This window comes from Aquila chrysaetos, chromosome 26 (genome assembly GCF_900496995.4).
Source record: "Aquila chrysaetos chrysaetos chromosome 26, bAquChr1.4, whole genome shotgun sequence".
Taxonomy (NCBI): domain Eukaryota; kingdom Metazoa; phylum Chordata; class Aves; order Accipitriformes; family Accipitridae; genus Aquila; species Aquila chrysaetos.
This window is the reverse complement of record NC_044029.1, coordinates 6395272-6420508: the sequence shown is the minus strand read 5'-3', so window position 1 is coordinate 6420508 and position 25237 is coordinate 6395272. Positions and strand designations below refer to the sequence as shown.

The window sequence follows — 25237 nt, the reverse complement described above, 5'->3', positions numbered from 1 at the left end:
AAATGCTAAGCTACTAAAAATCTCACCAAATATTCTTTCTTACAGTAAAATTGATCCAAAATTCAATGTATCAGATGAATAGGCTGTGGAGAACGCTTTGTAGCTCAGTAAATTGCCACCAACACTGCCAAGTCAGAGTACTGGAAAAGTATTCTTGTAATTTAGTGGGTTAAGCAGGAAACTGAGATTCTTCTGTTATATACTCGAAGACGTATAGGGACAATGTGACACAAAAGTGCTTATATAAATAAGGCAAGGGCCGTGATGTTTGTCAAGTCTGAAAGGATCAAATACAGATAAGCAAATAATTGAACTTTCAAAATTAGCAAGAGAGAAATTAAATAAGATAGTTTCAAATTTTCAACTTTCCTAAGAAGTTGTGCCAAAACAGTTGTTATTTTTATCACATCCTGGAAATTTGTACAGATTTTTAAATGTCGTCATACATCAAGTACGCTGCTATACCCTTGAGGTGCCTGCTTTATATTTTAACCTTTCCTAGTATCTAAATTTACAATCTCCTCCAGCCCAGTGAAGGGTCCAAACCTGCTGAAATCTAATGCAACACAAACGCCAAAACATTGTTATAAAGGAGTGACACTAGTCTCAGTAGATTTCCTTTACTTTTGGATACCAATCAATTCATGTCCACCACTTTCATTCAGTTTAATCTTTTTTATAAAAGTTCTTCAAAAGAAACTCTTTCTACCCAACAGTCTATTTTACATAAAGTGTTTCAAGAACTAGATGTTCCATTTCCTTCAAATTAGCCCATTTCTAAAGTACTTTAAATACTACCAATTCATAAACAACAATTCTATACGTTGCCAGCAATGTAGTAAAAATGCCTTATAATTCAAAAAAGCAAACTCTTCTGAAAGACTTCAGAGCTATAGCTTATTTTGAGAGAAGAAATTTGAATGAGGCAATCAGTTTTAAATTGTTACTTCTGAGCAAAGCTAAAAAGAAAATTAAAATGTGTACAGTGTTTCCATTCACAGCCCGTTAGTAATAAAATGGACTCACATTTGGGCAACTTCATGTGAGTTACAAATAAGGAGGAGAAGGAACAGATTTAATTAATCAATAGGAAGTTATTACCATGACATTACCAAGCAGATGTTCAGTAGAAAATTAAATTTAGCTTATAAATGATGTCACAAACAACAAACTATAACTGCTCATCTTTGTTTTCTGTCAAGCAAAATAGCCAAAACTCTGTGGGTGGTACTTCATCAATTCGTGAAAAATCCTTACACATAACCTTATCACCTCTGCCTATTCCCAAATGTTTTCCCATGAAACATTCACAGATCAGACAGAAACAAACTCTGCATCCCAGTTTCCCTTTGCTTCATGATGTGTAAGAATAGAATCTGAGTAAAATGCATCCATATATAAAGATGCCTGAGCAGTTTTATTTATAGAGAAAAAACATTCCCTTGAGGAAAAAAAATACAAAAAAACCCAAGTCTCTGTCACTCAACTGAAAATCATTAGTCTTCAATCTTCTAAGAGCTTCAAATTCAGACAACATAGGCAACGGCTTCCAAATGAATATCTTAATGATCTTATAATTAAGATGGGCTTATACGAAAAAGTGACATTGGTAAGCTTCCTAATGAATCACAAAAATTGGCATGGTCTACTTTTTAAAAATAATCCTTTAAATTTTGAACACATGGTACATTTGCCTACTAATACTAAAACATTTCTGATACTGTGATTAAAACAACTACAAACAATTAGTCATAAGTAGGGCATTAAGCTCAAACAGACCAAAGAGCAAAGGCATAAGAGAGTAGTCTCCCATCTTACCAGACCTTGATTTTCCATGGGTTTTTGTTACTTGAAATCACGGGAAGTTTCTCAGAAGTAACACTACTATCATTATCACTGCTTTTTCCTCCATCTTATGAACGTACCCTTGAACAAAAATGGTTCACTGTGGATATACTAAATTGAGCCGTTCGGGAGATTTTTTTTTCCTCTGTTTTTTCCGTAGGCCATAATTATTCACAGATCGCTTCTATTGCTTTGAAATTATTTTTTTCAGTCAATAAGTGATCTACATAAAACAGAGCTCTCTGATCTATTAGGCTAACACCAAGTATGTTAAATCACAATCTGTTTTATCAGTTTCTACTGCAGAAAACTTCCCTGTAGTTTCAGCTGATGACAGCACTCTTCATTTCCTCTCCTCTCGCACGCACATGAATCAGCACAGCAAAAAACTGCCATGTGCCAAACTGCGGCTTTCTGCCCCTTGCTATCTGATGAGGTAGTTCTGGTAGAACTTATTTGCAAACTTTAATCGAAGTTTTGCATTCGAGCAGTAAAATACAGATAAATTATACAGCGCATAGAACCAAAGTTCTACCAAGGATTTCTACCTTGAGCAGATCTCTTTCGGAACAACTTGTAACACAGAATTTCACACTTAATTCAAAGTCTTTCATGGCTTCTTATGCATCTCAGTCTTCTCTAGCTCTTAAAAGATTGTCCAAGCTAAAACCACAAATTGGAAGCACTTAATGTAAGTGCACCTCATCCAATCTGACAAGGAAATACTTGGTCTCCTGCTCTCTGGCACAGATATCTTCACTGAAGGTAGCACAACCTTCAGTTTAGAACCTGACCACGAGTAGTGGGGTCAGGATACAACCTCACAGCCGACAAACCAAGCCAGACTATCAGGCTGTATTCCTTAGCAAAAGAGGCGTTTTCACCTAAAATGGAATAGCGCTTTCTTAAGTCTTGAAAACAACAAATTCAGCCTGAAGCTGACTGAGTTTATAGGGGTCACGAGGCCAGTACAGTAGAATGAAAACTAGTTGCTACTGTGTTTGTTTTGTTTTGTTTTTTAAATATCAGGACAAAATTAACCGAAATCCCGATGCACTTACAGCTATGGTCTGATCAATCAGATTTCTTTCTTTCTTTCAGGATTACAGCTATCTTAAATTTAGCATTGCTGTAATGCCATGAAATAATGAACTCTTCTGTTCACAGGCACATCTCAAGATATCTTGAACAGATAGTTTTATGTAAAGAAATTATATCATACAAGTGTTCTTTCACACACATAATGAGAAACTGGCTACGTGGTTTTGTTATGTCAGCTTTTTCTCAGATTGCTGCTGATGGTCTGAGAAAACACTGTAAAACAGTGCGCATTCAACGCACTGAGTATTTTGCAGTTCCACATATACATAAACAAAAAATTTTCTCCAGATTCCATTCACATCAAGAGAACATAGAAAAAGAACCCAAAATAAGCCTTGTATTCTCCCAGAAATATAAAAATTAATTATATTTCCCCAATACAAAACTCATAGAAGTCCACAAATACTTGAGTGCATCCAGTTAGAAACAAATATTTCTGAAATATTTTTCTAAATTCTTAGATCATCAGTAATACCTAGGCTTTATTTAAAAAAAGATAAAAAATTTTTTTTGAGTTTGCTCATTGATGTCAATTTCTAACATCAAGAGTTCCCTGCACAGTTAGAGTCTGATTCAGTAAAAGGATCCACAAAAACTGAATAGCTATGCTCTGTTTCCACTGGATTTACATAAACCTAACCCTTAAAATGAAATAACATACCTAAATACAGTAGCTATACAGCTTGTAAAGGAAGAAAAAACCACAGCCCCCTCAAACATGTTCTAGTCAAATCAGCATTTAGAGAAAACTGAGGATTTCCCCCCACAAAACAAGCAATACTGCTGGAAAGTTAATAAATAAAAAAATAAATGTCATGAACATCCCACACAAACTAGACAGAAATCATCAGAGGTTCAACTTCCAAAGGTGAGAATAACCCTGCCAGGAAGTCAATTCTAAATATAACAGTTCAGGAAGACCATATTCAAACACTTCCATAAATTATAAAAATACTTGCACCACAGGCACCGAAAATAACAATATGGAATAAAGGTAAAGGAAGGTAATAAATGATCTTAATATAGCTTCAGCAAGAAGCTTTGTAAAGCTGAGGACAGATAACGTGAAACCATAGAAACATTCCCATTATTCACAATTACAAAATAAAGTAGCCGATTTTAATTTAGCCAAATTACTTTGGACTGCATGTGTGCACATCCAAGGGAACATCTTATAGCTAAAATCAATGCTGCAGCTTCAAGTGATGACTCCTTTTTACCCATATAGAGTCCTAATAAAAAATATATTACATACTCTGCTTGACCTTCTTATCCATACTAGGGCAGGGAAAAGCTGAAGGAGGGCAGGAGGAATACTTGTAACAGAAATCAGAAATATCGTGAAATACATACTAGAAATGAAATAATGACAGCAAATGAATAACCCTATATGGACAAGGCCTCCTTTCTAAAACTATAAATAGAATATTCTGCTAGATTTGATACTACAAATGCTAACGAATCAAACCAGAAGTAAAAAACCCTGGGACTTTCCTAGCATGTGGGCAAACTCCCTACGCTCCAAGTAGCAGATTGCGGAGGTTGAGAGAGGGCATCAAATACAGGGAGGGAAGGAGGCAGGATTGCCTCGAGTGAGAGCACAGCGTCCTCCCCGGGAACACGTCTCCTCAGAGAAGTGACAGTTCCTCTGCAGTGCCTGCTCACGGCTCCTCTCTGTCCTCTTCCCCTTACTTAAGAGACTGACTGAGAGTCTCTGCTTTAGACCAGTAGCTGGCTAAATAAGTCTGACTGAACTATACAAAGAAACAATAGCTGGCAACAGTATGATTTATCGTGCAGACTCTTAAATATATATATATAAGGGCTAACACTTAATCTATCTCATTCAAATGGCTGGCAACGTCACCTAGTATATTCATTGGTGGTGTTCAAAATGAGTTTACAATGAAAAGAGATCGTTCAACAAACCCAAAGGAATTTCTTATTCTTGAAGGCATGCTTACTCCTAGGAAAACCAAACCACAGCCAATTTTCTTAAGTTTAATTTTTCAAACTCACTCATATACTTTACACTCTGTAATTGATTTCTCTTAGGTAAGTGTCTCTTAACCTGTTGGGGCAAAACAAATCTTGACCAAGTTACACTGTACGTAAACGAGAAGAGCTAAATGAACATACTTCTGTCTTAAACTCCACCTCAATAAGGATGAAGACAAAATCCTGAAGAGACAGACTCTGCCACGACAAGGAGAAGGATTGAAAGACGTGAGGAACCTCCTCCAAAAAAGAGAAAAGCAGAAAGCTGAGAAGAGCTGCAGTCCCTGCGCGCCAGTTTCCACAGACCGGGGTCTGGTGGGATGCTGCTGCACGGGAAAACCAGGGGAGAGCTCTCTGTGCTGCAGAGCCTGCCTTCATGCACACACACATGCACCACATTAGCATACGACATACATATTACATACTACATTAGCATATTACATACTACATTAGCAGAGCCCCCTGCTGTAGAAGGAGCACATAAGATTTTTGCCAGCCCACACGTAAGCGTATACTCATATACTCCTACCTATCTACATACAACCTTCTTTCAAAGTTACCGGCAAAGCCAACAGTGGCTCCTTTCCACTGGTACCAAGGGGTTTTGTCAGGGTAATGGGGGCAGTGCTGTGGTACTAAATTTTTTTTTTTTTTTTTTTTTGGTCCTCCATACCAACATAACTTGTGTCAACAAAACTTCGTTGCATAGACCAGGGGTAACACCAGGAGGGTGTACCACTTGACCGGGTGGCTATCAACCATACCATTGGGTTTTTACTCCTACTTCTATGGAGCAAACAATCTCCTTCAAATTATTTACAAGAAAATATCAAGGAGTAAAAAGCATTAGAAACTAAGTTAGCAACCCAGCATAGTAGAGTCCAAAGTTAAATCCAACAGAGCCAGCACAATTGCTTGAAGACTTTGCCAAAGAGCCAGATGCTACTATTAGGAAAAAAAAAAAAAAAAAAAAAAAAAAAAGATGCCCAATATTTCACAGCTTGGAACTGAAATCCCCTGACTATAGCCAGGAAAAAATATTTTACTACATAATAGAGGAACAGTGTTCCTCAGCATTTCGCCAAGGCTTTTGTTAATAAAACGGTACACCTATAATGGACGATGAAGAATGGTCTGACAAGCACATCAAATACTTCAATAGTGTCACAGAAAACTCCCACAAGGATAAAATGAAGCTTCAAAATTTTCCTTGAAAAGTCAAATTTATCTGCTTTTGTTAGGTTTCATTTAATACCTGGAGAGAGAAGCAAAAGCCTACACTGAGCTATTTCAGTGCTCAGCATTAGTAATACGCTGAAGGTTTGGACAAGCTGTCCAAAATTGTCCAGGTGAAAACAATATTCAGCACTGCTGAGCTTAGTTCAGAGGTGATATTTTCAAAAATTGCTTTAGCAGCACTAGCATAACTTTGTATTTAAGTCAGTTGAATTTTACAGCTCACTGTGTGGGAATCAAATTAAGAAACTCCAGAAACTGAGAAATTTGAGAATTGCATACAAATATCCAAGAAATGTTAACTTTGGAGTGGTCTGACATGCCTGTTATACTCTTGAAAAATCATTTATTTTAATTAGTATTCTATTACAAACTTCTGTCAAAATACACACATTGTTCAACACCAATTAAAATGCTAAATGTGTTGGCACATAAGATTGGTAGGTAGATAGGTTCTGCTGGGCTGTATTAAAAAAGGAATTCAACAATGATAAAAATTACAGTTAAAGCATTAGGGTTGCCAATAATAGCTTTATTTTGAAATGCTTCATAATTTTCTCCCATGTTGGGCTGTGACAGTTGGAACTTTGAGAAAACCAAAATAAACACCTTACTGATTTAAGAATATGTTCTGCAGTTCTGCCAGTTCGTTAAAATCAGAATTCAAATTAAAAAAACCTAAAGAAATATCTCTGTGATAAGCTGAGAGAGTGGGCTTCCTTGCTCAAGCAATTCATTAGCTACCAGTTCTAAGGATTTATCTTCTCCCTATTTGACACTTGGTATTTGTATTTTAGCCAATTTCTTCCTACCTAAAGTGACAAAAATTAACAAACTATTGGAGGTGACTAACTGTCAGCATGGGATAAATGGCAACACCACTCTGACTGAAGTCGGATGGTCGGGGCAGGGGGAAGGGCAGGTATGGTGGCCGACTAAGTGAGTTACAATTCCAAGAACATTTGTTATTCTTAAATTTCACAGGAACATATCACTAGAAGAGGTCTTGATCACTGAATCCGGTCCTCGGGTACGAGAAGGAGTTTGCCTGCCATTCTCACTGAGCAGTCTGTTGTTTTGGAACTGACAACATCTCCCATAGTGAATTTTTAATGACTATTTATTTTAATTTAAAAAAACATAAATATGGACAAAACTTAATTTATACAGATTGTGTTCTAGTCAAGTAAAAGCATAAAACCTTCCCACTTTTGCCTCAAAAGCTGCTCTTAATATCACAATGGTCACATCCACACTGCTGTTGACTTTTGTTAAAATAAATATGGATAAATAAATAACAAAAGTAGTCAGCTAAAATTTAGGGGCTTGTTCTCCACTTCTGCAAATGATGCTGGGAGAAAGCCCCTTTTTTCCTTAGTTCTTTGTGTGAGAATATCTTATGGATTAAGAACCTGATTCATATTATTAGTGACGTGACATGGCTGGCTAATTTGCAGTCAGCTTTTCCTCCCTGCCAAGCCAAGAGAGGGGAAAAAAAAAAAAAAAAAAAAAAAAAATCTAGTACAAACTCCTGCCTCTCAGCAGCAAAATACTATGAAGCCAACAACTTGAGGATGCTCTGCATCATGATTCTTACAGGATTCGTTTGGCACCGAGCTGCAGAGAGGCAGTTGGCGAACACAGCAGAAGGGAAGCAACCTCCCTGGTCTAGTGGCCACGACAATTCACAACTTTGTGTTCCAGATGCAATCGCTGTCACACCTTATTACTCTTTCTTGGTACAAGAGAAAACTCCACTTAGAGTTCTGTTCTGAGTAGCGATGCTTATGTGACCAGAAAAGCTGAGGCACTACAAGCAGATACACAACTCACAAGAAACAAGACCAATGCTTACTCCTTCATTCAGCAAGGTGTAGCATCTCTTGCACAGAAGAAGTTCTGAAGAACAGGCTCACTGTGGATTGGCGCATCTCTCCTTTTAATGTATATAAGTAGAAAATAATAATGTAATTTATGATTTTTCAAAAAAATAGCATAACATCACATAGGGAAGTAAAAAAAATACATACACAAAGAAATATCTCCTTAGAACATAAGGATATATATAAAAGCCTATATATACACTTTTATGTATGTATTTTTTATATGTAATATTCTTCTATGTGTGCGTATATACATACATGGGTATACTCCATATATATATATATGCATACACACACTTATATAAAACACCTTACAAACTCTTATTACCTTAGAATAGAAATAAACTACAGCTCTGTCCCCTTTAACATGCAAAGTTTTAAAACTGTTTGTCATATATATATATATATATATATATATATATATAAAATAGGAAAATAAATGGAAAACACTAAATAAAGGGTTTACCATTTGAAGATAAATATTAAATTCCACTGGTCACAGTGTATTATTTTATTCATACCTCCACCCAGGTTTAAATTAATTTGTTAAATAACCATGCAATTCTTTTGCACACATTCCATGTTTAAATATGTTTGCTGCTACTTTACTAGCACTTGTGGTGTTTTGAGGGTTTTATGTTTGTTTTGAACAGCCAAATTTAAAACATTGATTAACATTAGTATTCTCTACATGTTCAATGTGGGAAAAAATATGACAACACACTTATATATACTAAGTAATTGTTTAACTTGCTCACCTTCCCATTGCTCTAGTGTACAAAAAGTGTCTTGGAATTATATTTGCATTAGTGACATCTAGATCAGAACCATCACACTCTAAAACAGTATTCAGTATCAATTTTCTTTATATAGGTCTACACAATTCAGTATATTCTTGCATGAATGCTGTATCAAAGTCCTGACAAAAAAATGAATCTACATCGTCAACCATTTCTTTTTGGTGTAAAGGAACATTCTTTTAACGTGACTAATCACACTGGCAGCCAAAACAGGAGCATCAGTATGTTCCACAAGGAGGACTGAAAGCCCCAGTGCCTGTACAACTTGGAGCTGAAGCACAACGGTAGAACTTGCTCGTGTCACTACATCTCAATAAACTACCACATGTCTGGTCTGGAAATCTGGTGCACTGGTTAGACCAGGACAAAGAGAAACTGGAAACTTTTATTCTACTCCTGCTTCTCATTTCTTTGGCATTGAGGTCTAATGCTTTACCGAGCAACAGAACAGAAATTTTGTTAAGAATCACCATGGATTCAAATTAAAGCTCTTTTGCTTTGTAATGATGACTAAGTTGCAGTCTCTCTACAACTTTTCTGTTTTTAGAAAAAACTCCCTTATTTGTACTAATACTATGAGCTTTAAAAACTTCTGAAAGGAAAATTACTTTGGTATTTTATTATCACCAGCAGCAGCCTGGTGAAAGCAAGAATTTATGGAACTGTATGTCCGTGCAAGGCACAAAAGGATGCATCATTTCCCATACTGTAATGAAAACACACCGTCAGTGGCGCTCCCTGTCAATCTATGTCCCCGCATCTTAAGGAAAATAATTTCTAATAATAATAATGGACAACATGAACACAAATCTTTCCTAGGGATCAATCAAATTAAGAGCATAACACTTACTTATAAGACACTCCTACTATGAACAGCAGCTCAGATTCTGAAATGTGCTTGTGCTCCCTCGTGCTCGTGGCCACATGGCACTTTCTTTGAAAGTAAAGCATATTTCTCTAAATAGTTTGGTTGTACGGATTAGAGTTGGATTAAGGATATAACTGAATTGAAAGAAAGATATTTAAAGATATAAAAACTATCTAAATACTTCACTAAATTAGCATTAATAAAAAACTGCATTAAATCCTATCCACTGTGGTACAGATAAGAAATACAAACACAACTATGCTAAAATGCATGCAAAACAAAATATCATACTGTTACATCCCCTTTATTAATTGAATTTGATTAAGGTTGACCATGTGCTTGCAACTGCATAGAAGAGCTGAACAACATGTAATCAATTGTACGGTATCAGTTATGACAGGTAGTGGTCTAGTCAAGATGTGGAGATGCCACACTCGGTGGGATATGGAAGACGGCATATCCCGACTGTGTGCTGCACTCCGTACGTGATGTTAAAATGACAATAAAAACGATAGCAGTTGGCACTATAATCCCAGATCAACAGCTGACATTCCAGTCCTAAACGCCAAATTCCTGTTGGGGATTTAGAGCCTTCACGGATAAAATATACTGTTGCTTTTTACAACTGTAAAAGGCAGAATAATACAAATGACCATAAATTAGAAGTGATGAAACACAGCTGATCACGATAATTGAAGGCCTCAGCAAAAACTCCATAGGCATTAGAATTAGGAGCAATAAAAAGGACATTTTAGCCCACTTTCCTAAGGAAACAATGCTGAGACTATCACTTCTGTCTGCTTGTCCCCACACCTCACTTTGAGGTTTTGAACTTGTTGCAGATTTAAGAGGGTCTGATGGAGGAAGAGATATCCTAGAGAGAGCTCATTTCATATAAGTTTCCAGAGAATAGATTGCCAGCTAAAGAAGAGAAAACAGTAAGTACTCCCACTGGGAGAAAGGCTCCGGCATAAGTTTACACATTATTGGAGACCAGAGAATGCATATGAGAGAAACAGAACTTCTAATTATCTCAAAGCAAGGAAAAAGCTTCAAATAAAACCTTACAGTCAGCTATGAAACACAGATTCGTAGGAAGCTAGGCTACATAATTTCTGTTACTCAAGGATTATTTGTACTTTACAAATATCAGGAACAAAAGAAGTCTTAGCAATGGCATACTTACTAGCTAGAGGTTTTAAAGAGTGATGCAGAAATTTTTTGAAGTCGTTAATGAAGTATTTTTATCTTCCATTTTGGAAGATAATAAATGCTGTAATTGTATTTCTGGCAAAATACTTTATTCCAATTGTAGCAAAAAAGACTGTTAAACAATTTACACTGTATGTAAATATTGTTGATTACTGGGTTACATAGTTTGAACTCAATGGTTTTGAAATAACTTAATAAGTAAGGTAATGATGTTGACATTTAATATGTCCTGTAATAATGGGGAAATACCAGGGGAGTAGGGAAGCTGACACTCCATCAGTAGTTAGAAAGGATAAACAGGATAACTGTGTGGTCACAGGTCACAGTCAGCTTGAGAATTGTGTCAGGGAAAAACACTCAAAAGTTGATTTAGGACATACATAGCAAAGATTTAAGGCATAACGTCAAGCAAATCAATATGGTTTGAGAAAGAAAAGAAATGGTGTGTCAAACTGAAGACCTCTCTAGTGAAATATTTAGTCAAACTGTTCCTGATAAAAGTACTTTTTTTTTAAATCCATAATATGCACGCTACAATTTTAATTAACACATTTTAGCTCGTAATGCAGTATGAAGTCAATTATCTAGCTAATGTTTCTTCAAAAAACAGATAGATCAGAAAGTTACTACAGAATTATGCTACTTTTAGTGATTCCACTTAAATCGGTTCTTGCTTCAGTCGTATGCAAAATGTACTAGTGATCTGGAAGATCAAGTTTACAGACAACACAAAAAGGCATACTGGAAACCTACTAAAATAGTCAGGGTTACTTGGGAATCTGTCTTTATTCAGCTATCCAAATACAACCTTCTGTACACATGTAAGATCTCAGAGATGAAGCCACTCTGGACTAATACACTATAGGAAGCAAAGATGTTGAAAAGAATTATGATAATGTAATATATAACGGAGTGAAATGATAAAACTATGATGTGATAAGGTTATCGAGTGAAGAATTACAGTAACTTCTTACATGTCGTTATAACTAGCTGAAAGTACTGAGCAAGAGGTAGTATTGCACTGTTACACTATACTGGCAAAAACTGGAAGCATGGACACAGAATTCCCGTCCTAAGAGACATGTAAGAAATGAGGAAACACCTATAAGAACAAATCATGGCTTCGAAGAGTAATCTTTTCAGTGAGGAACATTTGATACTGGTTTGTCCTTAAGCTATTCTTAGATAAAGTAATTAATTCACTTAAATCTCTATGTCAAGAAAGGGGTCTTCCTCTAAGATAAAGATACTGTAATAGTCAACTCGGAGTTGCGTTGTAACGCCTGTGCTTCAGGTATCTGATGCGCAACGGGGAACTGACATCTCGGCATTCAGGCAGTACAACCTCCGCCCAGTTAGAACAACCAGAGGACAGCATCTGTCTATGCATCCCCCCCTCCCTCGCACCAACCCAAGCTGGTACAACCAGAGTACCGTACCGTGAGGGGATAAAAAAAACCAAAAAAACCCCCCCAACAAACCAAACCCAAAAGGTACAGCTTTTCAGAACAGTGATGCCATGTGCCTCCACTTATGGCATCAATCACGTAGCTCCTACTTTCTCCGTGCCCCCCTCTGTCCCCCCAGTACTATTTATTCCAAAATGCATAAAGGCAATGGAATGCAGTGTTTCTCTTCCAGAAGAGCACCCTAATCACTAACCATGAACTGCTTCTCACTTGCTTTGCTCTGATGCCATATACTTTCAGCTTTTACTTTACAGTGCTTCAAATTCAAGCATGAAAGATGGAGTTGCCTCCATTCCGCCTCTGCCTCGGTTACCTGCTGTTTAGGTTACAGCCATCAGACAGAAGCAAGCAAGCTGAATCCTCTTAGGCTGAAAAAAATAGCTGAATCCAACACACCTACTGCATGAACAAAAGGAAGCCATTACTACCACCTCCTTTGCTTGCATTTTTCCATTGCATCCTAAAAAAAGATGATGTTCAGATGTGTCACGCATGTAACACACCTGTACATGTTACAGCACAATCACTTTGAATACATGGCTCCATGGACACTGGGCAACCTCAGTTAGGTTACAGCCAGTGCTAATCTCTTACTTAATCTCCAAATAATTTTTTCTCATTATTTCCTTTGTGCTGGTATTACTGTTTGGATAGCTGAGCAGATCAGGGAATTGACTTGGATGGAATTAACCAGACAAAAACAGTCATTAAGTTAAAATGACTGTGAAACCATCCTTTATAATTGTCCTACCTAATTTCTGACCCCAAAACTATTTTGGTAGAAGATACAAACCAAGATGCTTTCAGAGCTTTTCTATATCAAACATCTATCTGATGAAGGAACATTTTTGCCTTTGGTGCCAAATTTTATTTGAAAAGTCTCAGTCTTGTTTTAAGCAACCTATGTAATTTTTGGATCTGACTCAGTGTTTCCATTATCTCACATGAAGCAAGTAACTACTTCTCTTATGGCAAACTAGACAGTAATGCAGCAAGTTTTGCAAGGAGAGATGTGTTGTATTAGAACGATTGATATATTTGGAAAACACACCAGCTTTAGGCAGAAAGCACCCTCTGGGTTTAGATATCACTGTAATCTAACTGATAATAGAATTTGCTAGCACTTGTTCAAGCCCTGTCATTTAGGAAAAATAAGATTTAAACAGCATTAAAATGTTTGCTTTTATAACAAATGTGCATTAACCATTTTGAACAGCACTGGTTATATCTATCTCTCTATATTTCATTTCATATTCAAGGTTCTACCACACAGTTGCAAGCGTGCTGCGCTAAACTTAGACTCCAGTAGTATTTAAGAACAAAGGGTAATTCAAGGGCAGTATTTTAGCTTTAGCGTCTTGTTTTCTGACATGCTTGATCTGTAGCTCAGCTTTATTATCCAACTTAAGATAAACAAAAATAAAACCTTGCAATCTTCTCTGAGAGTCACGCAATATGAACTAATCTAAACATTCCCTTGTTTCTCAGTCCCACAAAATGTGCAATCTCAGAATTATTAAAGTCCCATGAATACCAAGAAGTCCAAAACTTAACTTGTGCTACTGCATGACAAAAAATTAAAACAGGTGTTTACAGAGTAATGGAGCTACTGAATGCTAACTTCATTAACTTCCATTAAGCTAAATGACTCACAAATGGCATTTAGATCAGTAGTAAATCATCATCTAGGTCAGCAGGAAGCTCATTACAGACTGACAATCCAAGTGACAGAAACGCTTTTCTACAAGTGCCATAGTAGTAATTTCCTGTGTGAAAGGCTTGCTGCTGCTCCTGCATTCCTCCGGGGACACTTCTCAGAGGATGTTACTCTTCCTCAGGAAGAGGAAGGAACCAGTTGTTATTGGGTGCGTGGGCTGAGAGCTGTCGGGCATTTTCTGCATGCCGCAGAATCAGCTGTGAGAGCTGTGAATACAGCTTAGATTCCCAGCCCAAGCGGGGCAAAACACTGCTTGGGCAGACAAGGTCAGAGCGTACGCGTACAGTATCTCAGGAAGTTGAAACAGAAATAATACCTGGAACTTCCATCCCTCTAGTTCCCAGAAACGTGCTGATTTGCTAAAGGAACAATATACAGGCACGGATCAACTTGAAAAGCATTCCTGAGGCATTGCACTGTTGCCATGAGTAAGACCCTATACAAAGTAAAATATTGCCAGTTCTAAAAGTCATCCACAGCAAGCCAGTTATCTTACAAAACAGTACCAACAGTCCAGCAATAGCATCTGTTAATAGTGTCACTATGGGCAAAGGCAACACAATTAAACAAACTGTCTTGTGAGGAAACTAAACACTGAAGCTTGATCTTTTATAAGGCGGCGGGAGGGAGATTTTTTTCCTGTTAGGTCCCTCTCCTGAGGTTCCTGCCCTAGAGTAACTCAAGCTCCCTCCGTATGTGCTGTGACACTCTTACGGGGCAGGTCACCAGTAGCTAGTCTGTCCCTAGTCCAGTATCAGTGAATTCAGCGTCACATCCCACTGGCTTTTTCTTTAGTGGCAGCACTAATATATTTCCTTATTCTACTAATTGCTTATTTCCAGACTTGGTTTAAAAACAACCCCACCAACTATTTGATTCAAAAATTATTAGGGAGATAGGACAGAGACAGACAAATAAACAGTACAATCTCATAAGGTACATTTCCTCAGGAAAACAGGCTAAAAATAGTATAGGAAATATTATATTCTTGCACTCTCTAGTGCCCAAATTCAGAATTCTGTCTCCAATGAAAACTTGACTTTCTCTCAAGCTCCAGTTCACTCAAAGAATATAATGAAGTCTATTAAGGAACATCAAGACATGTATTATTACCTAATTATGTAGCGGCACAACACATTTCCTGTTCTCTCCTTGTAAACCAGCAGTTACACGCTGTGTTAGAATAGCATCGCTGCAAAACGCAAGGGCCATTTGGATCATATTCTTCTTTTATTACAAATGTTGACTTCACCTTCATGTATCTGATCTTTAAGCGTTATTTGATGCTAGAGGAATCAAAGCATATTGCTTTTAAGATTAAGTACACAAATCTTTTTAAACATGCCTGCGCCTCTGCAGAGGCTCAAAATGCAAGTTTAGAAATTCACTGTTCAATATGCCAAACGCTTCATCCTTTTGGCACTTGTGACAGAAGATGAGCCATTTTGTTCGTATACGCCATACCTTCTTTGGAAGGGCCCTAGCTGGGCAACAGAAAAGGCTGTCTCCACCGCTTCATGGTTGTTCCAGAGGGATTAGGTGTAGTCTTTGGGAGGGACGAGAGATTTTCCTTCCCCGAGAGCAGCTGAACATGTTTAGCTGCAGAGCTGTAGGGAGAAGGCAGCCTATCCTCTCTCTTCCCCCAGCCCCGCACGCTGCACCTGCATAGCGTGCAAAGAGTAGAAAGGTCTGTCTGGAGTGTGCCATAAGCCAAGATGACACTAAAAATTGCTTGTCTAAGAGCAAGATTGGACAGAAGAGAAGGATTCATTTACAAAGACACAAGAGCAGAGTTTACAAATTCTTATTTTTATTCTGCTGCACTGAACACTTCCGAGTCCCTCTATTTGCAGCTTTTATTCTATGTTTTTGTAAGACCTGGCATCAGAGATTCAGAGCCTGTTTGAAAGGTTTTGGTATGCTCATCTATGGAAAAGGGGCAGACAGTTTTACCTCACGCCTTTGGAGAAACAGGATCTCTTCACATTATTCCCTAATTTCATTCTGTGTTTGTGATTTGGAGTTCAGATCATGGAGTTGGCAGTTTGTTCAAATATGCATTTACTGGTAATCAGAGGAATGGCAGTATATGAAAAAATCCATAGCTATTCAGGGAGTGGCCTTTCTTATTTCTCTGTCTGGGAGCAAGGAAGGTAAGGTGATGGGAGAGGCTGGGAACTGTCAATTTTTATCAAAGTCCTTCTACAGGTGGGATCACTCCTCAGTGCAGAGCTCAGTCTAATTGGCAACTGAGTTTTGAACAAGGAACACAAGCAGGACATTTTTCTCTTTTTCTTAGAGGACAATGATTCCAGTCTTCCTTTCAAAGGGATAGTGCCAGAACTTTCCTTTGGTAGAGAAAAATGTATGAATATCACGCAATGATCAGAGTTTAAGTGAAAGGCTAAATGTCTGAGGTCCCAAAAAACCTTGACATCCATGAACTACAGAAAGTTGTTGTGCTTTCAGATGAACTATAACAAGCAGTAAAAGCAACCACTGTGCACAGTAAAGTGCCATATGAGTTTTGCTCTACTGGCTGTTCCCTTCTGAGCTGGACTTGGGCCCCAGAGGAAATCATCTATGCGTGAAATTCCTATTCTTTCCTTTCTTCCTTTTTCCCTCCCCTTAACCTCACTGAAGATAGTTGATGTTTATTTCCATGTAAGGCTGGAGCCAGGAAAGGATGTAAATCAGAAAAATTTGAAGTTGCATGGTAGGGAAAATATGCAGTGTTTTTAGCTTTTAAGATAAAATTTCTTTTGTCATCCTCTTCTACAGGATTCTGGAGTTGTGTTAAGCCATGCAAGGAAGAGACATTACTCTAATGTCTTTTCAAAGTAAGTTCCCGTGAGGAAGAATAGTTGTGTAAGCCTTCATGTACACAGAGATGGAAGAAGAGATGCAAATTTTGCATTCATAATTGCTGTCTTTGCAAAATATATGGGGTGGTTTTTAGGTTGGGGTGCATTTTTGGGGGGTTGTACTCAAAATGGAGGCAGAAAAAATTGTGTCAAAAATACCTAAACCCTGAAATATATATTGGGGAAGCAATGTGTACAGGATAAATTGAGAGTACAGATACTTCTACTTTTTGCATCAAGATACCTACTACAAGTGCAGTACAGATAAACCAACATTGTTTTATCTTGAGGAATAAAAGTTGCACATGCTCTTATTTGGTTTCACATATTTAACAAGGTGGGGGTAGGGGGGAGAATTTATTTGGTCACTTTCTATTTTAAAACATAGTATGTTCCTTTTGCTCCAAACAGGAACAATCCTTATCTTTCCCTTCCCAATAATTAATCCAGTCTTAACTTTGTAGAAATTGTACTGTAAATGAACAATAAATATGTCTTGTTTTCAGCGTTAACTAGCACTGGAAGAGAAAAAACAGCAAACATCTCCCAGCCAGCACAGACATTCTGACTTCCAGATTACAGTACATTGCTTTGCTTCCTCCAAATCCTGTTTACATGAGCAAAGTCAGGGGATGGAACATTAGAGAGCCTCTACACTGATTTCCTGCTGCTGTCAGTAAAAAGTACCTAGACATCATCAACTTTCCCTTGTTCCCAACAGCTTATCAGGGACCAGAGGTTACTGATGTATTGCCTTACAGACTTGAAAAAACCCAACCTCCCTCAAAACTAAAAAGTAAAATCAGAGGATGAAACACGGAGAAATACTCCCAAAGGGAAACAAGGCTTACAATTTTCCTTTTCAATAGTTCAGAAAACAAAAGCAATATTAAGCTGCTTGGTACATGGAGAAGAAGGGGTGGGAGAGAGGCAGTAATGATTTCAGAATCTTCATTGAGATAGAAAGGAGAAAGAAACACCACCCCCAGCCCCCAAACCTTGACCCCAATTCAGTGAACATTTTCAGAGTGTAAAAGGCTAGAACACACCTCATTTTTAAGAACTGCAACATATGAAGGCTCTTACCATTGGAAAAGTCAGGGCATTATGCAAATTCCAGTTAGCTAAGCATATATAGCTTGGGTTTATACTGGTTTCAGTAACACACAGGAGAACTGAATAAATTAATCAAATTCAAAGCTATTTCCCCAACAATAATAACACACAGACAGGAATTTCTAATGTCTTTGTAAATATAGTCCAAAAGAAAGCTGCTCCATACTGAAGATTACCCCGAAGTTTTTCCACCGACACAGTGACCACATCCCCTTCACAAAGTTTATAAAGGAAGTTGCATCAATGTGAATCTTGGATGAAAACAGGTTTTTCACCATGTTCAAAAAGAGCTGACCTTACAGCTTTAACTTGGAACACAAGCTGAAAAGATAACATGTTTATAGTTCAGAGAGTTTAATAATTTAAGTGTTTTCTAGCAAAATCCCTATGAGAACATTCATACCTGCATATCTTGCCTTAGTCTTTGAAGCTGGAAAATAAAAGTAGGTAAATTGAAAAAACCCACATAAGTAAGCATTTTAAGTGTGGAAGTTGTTACGGATTGTTGGCTTTGATGAAGCAACAAATTAAAATTCCTTGAAAAGAAGAGGAGGAGTGGGAGGAAGAGATAATACCAGTATTTCCTTATACAGATAAAGCTTAAAATATAATTGAATTGCAAAGAAAATATCTAAGCATGTATTTTAAATTCACAATAAAGAATCAAGAGTGGTAAATTTTTAAATATTTGTTTTCCAAATCTTCTCCAGGCAGGCAGTTGTCAAGAACAGATGACAGTGATACTTAGCAGCAACTTAATTATCTAGAGTTGTGTCCCCTGTTTTGGGCTTCTCAATACAAGACAGACATTGACATCCTGGAGCAAGTCCAGCGGAGGGCGAGCAAGATGGTGAGGGGGCTGGAACACATGATATACAAGACAAGGCAGCGAACCAGGTTTGTTCAGCCTTAAGAAGGAAGGATACAGGAAGATATTACTGCCATCTCAAATATCTAACGGGTAGATAAGAGAAGACAGAGCCAGACACTTATTAGAGAACGACTGTGTTAGAATTAGAGGCAACAGACATGTTGGAACATAGGAAATTCTAGCCATATATTATGACAAAAAAAAAAACAAACCACAAAACATTTTCACCAGTCAAACACTAGAGCAAGCTGCCCAGCAGGGTGGTGGAATCTCCATCCGTACTCTTATTAACAAATGAACTGGACAAGGCCTTTAAAAAACTGATTGAAGTTGGCCTTGCTTTAAGGGGGAGGTTAGATGAAATGACTCCAGACATCCCTCTCAGCCTGTACTGCTCATCATTTTTATTAATAAATCTTTACAGAAGGGAGGAAAAGGAATACCTTTTTGATCTGCCACAAGTCATCTTAGGGGCAGTAATAGCATATTTCCTATGAGCAGTAAGACCAGTCACAGTTCCAATAGCTGAAGAAGAGATTCTCAATAGGGAGAACACTTTCTCTTATTTTCTGGAGTAGCTTGAGATCTACGGGAGTTTGCCCGCTTACTGTCAGGACTTTTGATAGCCATTCAACAAAACATTACAAGGTTTTGCATAGATTTCCAGTTTCCCTGAAGATATTTCAGGGAGCTTTAGGGAACTCACAGATCCTACAAAAGCTTCAATGTTGTTATTTGTTCCAGATAAGCCGGTGTTTAAATACTTGAGACAGTGATCCGAGAAAGGCTGTATCTCTTCTTCAGCAGAACTGAAGTAAATATGTCGATTAGCTACTTCCAGTGATCCAGGGACTTGCCAAGGTGTTTTGTAAATAACCCTTAGGCCCTGCTGTGTTACATGCGTGATAAAGACATTGAACAAGAACCCTTAAAGATAGGTAAGTGCAGAGTGCATTTTTCTCTCTCTACACATATCAAAAGGGCAGAAGAACTGCTTGAGCTAGAGCAAAACACTTCAAAAAGAATAAGTAGGTATAGACAGGACGTTTGTAAATTAACCTGGCAACCTGATCAAAGATTTTTAGTCATTTCAACAGCATTCTTCCAGTAGAAGTAGGAACAAAAAGCCATAAGCAGCTTTAAGATGGGTCTTGACAAGTTTTTTAAAAAAAAAAAAAAAAAAAAAAAGAGAAAAGTGTACAGTGATATTGTCTTTGATAACCAGTAGAAAAAGAACAACCCAGGGGGCTGGAATCAGGGAGAGGGATGGGGGAGGAGGATGAATTAGACTAGAGGTTGGTAACCTCAAGTTAGAGGAGGATTAAACAAATAATAAATACACAAATAACACACAAACACAGTATCATTCAAGTGAGGTCAAACAGTATCAAGAGGAAAACTGGCAGTGAAGGTGGGATGGGAAGAAATCCAGCATCTGCCCTTCCCCCTTTGATTTTTATAAAGAACACATGAAGCCTTTATAGGCAGGGCTTCTACACATTAGGGAAATTGAGCCAGCTTCAGATGAAAAGGTCCAAGTCGGTGAGATCCAGAACCCTTTGGAAACAAGACACAAAGAGACTGGATGGCTGGCCTGATTAAGAAACAGGTGATAATTCCACAAACAACAGAAGCTGGTAATGCAGCAGACAGACACTGAAGAGGATGATGACACTAAATGATGAACTGACATTAAAAAGTAGGGAGGACCAGCCAGGCTGGCAAGGTTGGGGAAAGTGTTACTTACTATGGGGGAGGAAGGATGCTAGTGGCAGAGAAGACATGCCAATGGTTTCTGGATTTGTGTCAATAGTGGTGTGTTGGACAGAGCAGTTGTCCTTAAGGCTGTAGTCCAAGTAACAAGTATACAAAAATGTTGCTAGATGGAAAAAAGATGCAGACAGTGAATGCTGAGAGGCAGAAAAGTGAGAATCAATGGTGAACAGGAGATTAAGATAAGGGGGGGGGGGGGGGGGGGGGGGGGGGGGGGGGAACCGGTAGTGATTACTGACACAGCCAAAATGCATGAATTCTGAAGCAACATTTTTGTAACGAGAAAGACTGTAAAGCAAGCCAGCCAGTAATCAAAAGGATGCTGTCTCTAGTGGGTCAACTTATTCCTACTATGAGTTCTGGGCATGAAGTTTTATAAACTGCTCTCATATTAGAAGAATTAATGGAGGAGATTAAATGATTGGCAGATTTATAGGTATGTAACAAAGAATTACAGTGTAACCATACGTTTGAATTCTGTGATCGTTATTAAGATCAGGAAGTAATGAACACAGAGTATTTTAAAGTGATAGGTAGCCAATAAGTTATATCCACCACAATCCACTGTCTGTCAAGCCCACTAAAGAGACTTCTGTAAGTCTGAAAATTACTTTTGACAGAAGTTACCTTAAAGAACCATATTTCCATTGTGAAAACACAACACAACTGCTAAACCTTAATATATACGGAATTATCATCTCAAATAAAAGTTATTATATGATTATTTGTTTTGGAGAAAAAGTTTCTCTTAGACATCAACCTCTGTATCATGATCTTCAATAAATGATCTTAAAGAATTTCATAAAGCACTTTCACAAAATACCTTTTCATAAAGCATTCATGACAAAATAGAACAGCAGAAACCACACCTGCTGCCTATTCACATGTATTAACCCTTCAGCCACACAAACTCTTGTTATGGCAACTAAAATTGCTCAAGATACAATTTATGCCTTCACAGGAACAGATTTAGAGCTAAAAGAGAAATTCTCATTTTAACCTAATACTAGAACAGTACGTCTTTTAGATTTCATACCAGGAGAGCATATTTCTCCTCCTACGAAACTACCGTTAAAACATTGCCTTCCTTTCCTCCCACATGCCATACCAATGTCATATGAAAAGCTAACACTAGAAGGATCTAATCCTATAATTCTGTCTTAAAATGTGTTACTTTTTTTTTTCTCCTAGAGAACTACTAGGTGCCATAAAAGGAGAAAAATTAAAGAAAAGGAACAATTTTGGAATTTTATCAGTGAGGCAACTATTCTTCAGGTTTCCGATTATTTGCAGATAAAGACAAAGAGTTACAAGAAGTGTTTGAGAATAAGCCACAAATTTTAACAGTAATATTTAGATATAATTAGCATGGGCTTATAATTAGAAATTCTGCTTAGTATATGGGTAAAATTACTAGTAAAACGTGAAAGCTTTGCTATTACACCATCTTCTGGTTAGCCTTGGGAACTGTGAAAGAAAGCTTAAGTTGATAAGTTCGGATATTGAGCTCTGAGCAGTCAACAGTTGTTAAAAAAAAAATTTCATTCAAAGAGACAGAAAGAGCACATTTTCAATAACCTGTTAGTTTAAGCTATACCCTATCTTTTTTCTTCCCCCCCCCACCTCTCAGAAGGCAACTTACGGCAGTACTGAAAGATGAACTAATCTCTATGACAGGTGGGTCGGGTGTTTGCGTATTAGTCACATCAAAGGTAGGGTTGACCTGTTGAAAATGAATTATAATATTATTATTTCAGCACCAGTAGAGAAAGGGAAATAAGACTGAAATAAAAAGGACCACTTGCTACATTAAGGCACCACTACTCACTAAGGACTGGAAACAGGCTTTAAAAATTGTAAAAATAAAGATAGGATGTTACCCTACAACCACGTAAAATGCAATCATATAATACAGAAAGAGAATCCACATATGCATTTATTACAGAAATATAATTTATATTTCATAAACTTCCATCACCCAAAACTAACTCAGAGGATTTCTACCACAAGAGGTGCAAGCATTAAGAAGTTCAGCTGTACGACAGATCAATAAAAAATGAAATTACTAGTTTGAAATTGATTTACTAAGACAACTAACTCAAAACCTGCCCAAGCCTGAAGCCATGCAATTAACAGTGGCCAACGATGCTGCTGAAATACTGAACAGTAGGAAGTATTCAGAAAATTTCCCAACTCTGTAACTGCCACCTGCAGGTGCTTTTGAAAGTTTTTGCATGTGCACAACAACTATAAGGGCACCTGAAAGTCACCTTTGTGTTTTACTTTCCAGCATCAATCACCTGTGGGGGCAGTTGTAAGGCCATCTTTCCTATTCCTCCTTCCACCAAGAGAACTGTCCCTGGCAGAAGCGGACTCTGGACTCCAGAGCTGCCTTCTAGCAATGATGCTCAATTAGCTTGTTACAGCCCAAGGACAGCAGTAGCCTTCCACTTGTGGAGGTTTCCATATACAACTATGTTTTTTTACGTTACACTGGTCCCCTGCCTGTTGTAGTTTACTTAGGGCACATCCTCACTCGGTCTCATACCGCAGCTTCGAAGTCCCGCTACCGCTCAGCTTGAGCTAGGCTCAATGCAGTTGCAGCCACTCTGGCTCAGCAATGCATAGGAAGGCGTGCACCAGTCCAGTCCCTAAGCCCCAGTTGCCTTACTGACGTGGGTACACCATTAGCACCAAAGCTGAAAGCGAGCACACACTTAGCAGCCCAGATCGATCGGTTCCCAGCTCACACTCGAGTTCCTCAAGTCATCTATCGCAACCAAACAGACTGTCGACGTGCTTGCTTCTGACGTGCCAACCCTGACTGTCAAAATAAATTGAAAAACACTGTTGTGGAAAACAGGTAGGAGGTAATGCTGAAATCTGTGATAAGTTAACCAGCCAAACACAAATCATGCTGTTCCTAAAACTACAGGAAAAACTGCTTTATACTGGGATAATGTCAGAGGCTGATTGATCAGATATGTCATCATAACATCTGTGATTTCGATGTCTTAATATCACAGTTGGACTACTCACTTATTGTTGGTTATAGGAGTTAATCTTTAACTTTAGCAATATTTTGCTCATGTCCTTTCCTGAAAGTGAAGCATTAACAAAATATAAGAGGATATAAAGTTTGAGAAAGCTGCTGCCTTTATTTATCTTATGGTTTCACCTAAGGATCAAAATATCCTCCCTATAAAAATCTGTGTGTGTATTTTTCCTACTATTGTATTAACCAGGTGTATGACATCCTAATACGTTTGCCCTCTCAGGGCGATGTATGGAAGTACTATTCTTATTATTTTATGAACTGACAAAATTCACAGGAAGACTAGATGACTTTCAAATCACCAAGAAGTCTGGTGGAGTAAATAGAAATGAACTTTCCTCTATTCAACTTGTCATCAGTAACCCAACAGTGGCCTTATCAGAGATAGCATTAATTCCAACCATCTTACTTGGAAGTGGAAAAAAATAAAGAAAACCCCTAAAACTCACACTTGCCTAGTGACAGGTTTATATTTTAGTTGCTGAAAGTTTATTAGATACAAGGGTCACTTTATTTTGTCTTTTCAAGGAGAAAGAGCCTACTATTTCACCTGAAGGCTGTCAAAACTCTGGCTCAGCCAGAGCTGCTCACTCAGTAACAGCTTCAGTGCTATTTCCACAAGCAAAAATCCCTGTCCATACGTTGGTATATAGATTTTTAGGTCAGAGATCCATTTGTTAAGTAACCAGAATGAGATCTTAAAACTGGAATTAGTAGCCAGGGAAGGCAGGCAATAGCATCTTGTACTGCCTGAAGCCTTTTCATTCCGTTCATTTGGATTTCCTTAACTTACATGCAGAAATTTGTTAAAACTAATAGAAGTAAAATCTTCCTCGGTAAATGTGGATGTGGGGGAGAAGGAAGAAGATGAACAAAGTTTACTAGCAAGCTAGAAGGCAAAAATACATTTAAATACGGATGTTACCTGATTATTCAAGCTGAAAGTGATCCTCACACTTTGCAGCACTTACAAATCAGAGATGACAACCCTTCCTTAAGGGGAGATCTTAATTCTGTTTTTAAGCTAGTTCACCTTTCTGACTAGCAGTGTTTAGCTCCTTCTTGGATTGCAGTTTCAACAAACCATTCTTCATCCATGAGCTCTTTTTTGTAGGTTTTCTGTCTTTTAACTCAGATTGTAGTTGCATCAATTGAGAATGAGCTACCCAGAGACAATCAGGAAAACCCATCCTGCTACAGGGCCATCAGAGCTGATAACTTAAAATTCTCCCTCAATTTGTAGATATTAGGATCAAGTCTTGCTTTCTTCCAATTTTGTCAAATGGACTTGGAGGAAAGAAAGGGAAAAAGGAGAACCGAAGCCAGGTAACATGGTCTAAGTAATAATTTCCCATTTATCTGAAAGCTCTGCCATTTTAACTGGACTTCTCCTTTAGTTTCTTCTCTACAGAAACATGACTAATGAAAG

General features: G+C 37.8%; 1 protein-coding gene across 5 annotated transcripts in view; it reads right to left on the bottom strand.

The window, feature by feature from the left end:
- LOC115336143 (polypeptide N-acetylgalactosaminyltransferase 4-like) overlaps positions 1 to 25237 on the bottom strand; it is a 57363-nt gene that overhangs the window by 8943 nt on the left and 23183 nt on the right. For 2 of the 5 annotated variants that reach the window (XR_003921631.2, XR_003921629.2), the window contains exon 1: positions 1824 to 2535. Coding sequence is in view for 1 of the 5 variants with exons in the window: in XM_030002762.2 (XP_029858622.1) it covers positions 22396 to 22476 (81 nt within the window). In the remaining 4 variants the exon portion in view is untranslated. Of the gene's footprint in view, positions 1 to 1818; positions 2536 to 22395; positions 22477 to 25237 lie in introns of those variants that run through there. The other 3 variants (XR_003921632.2, XR_003921630.2, XM_030002762.2) reach the window with 3 other exon arrangements.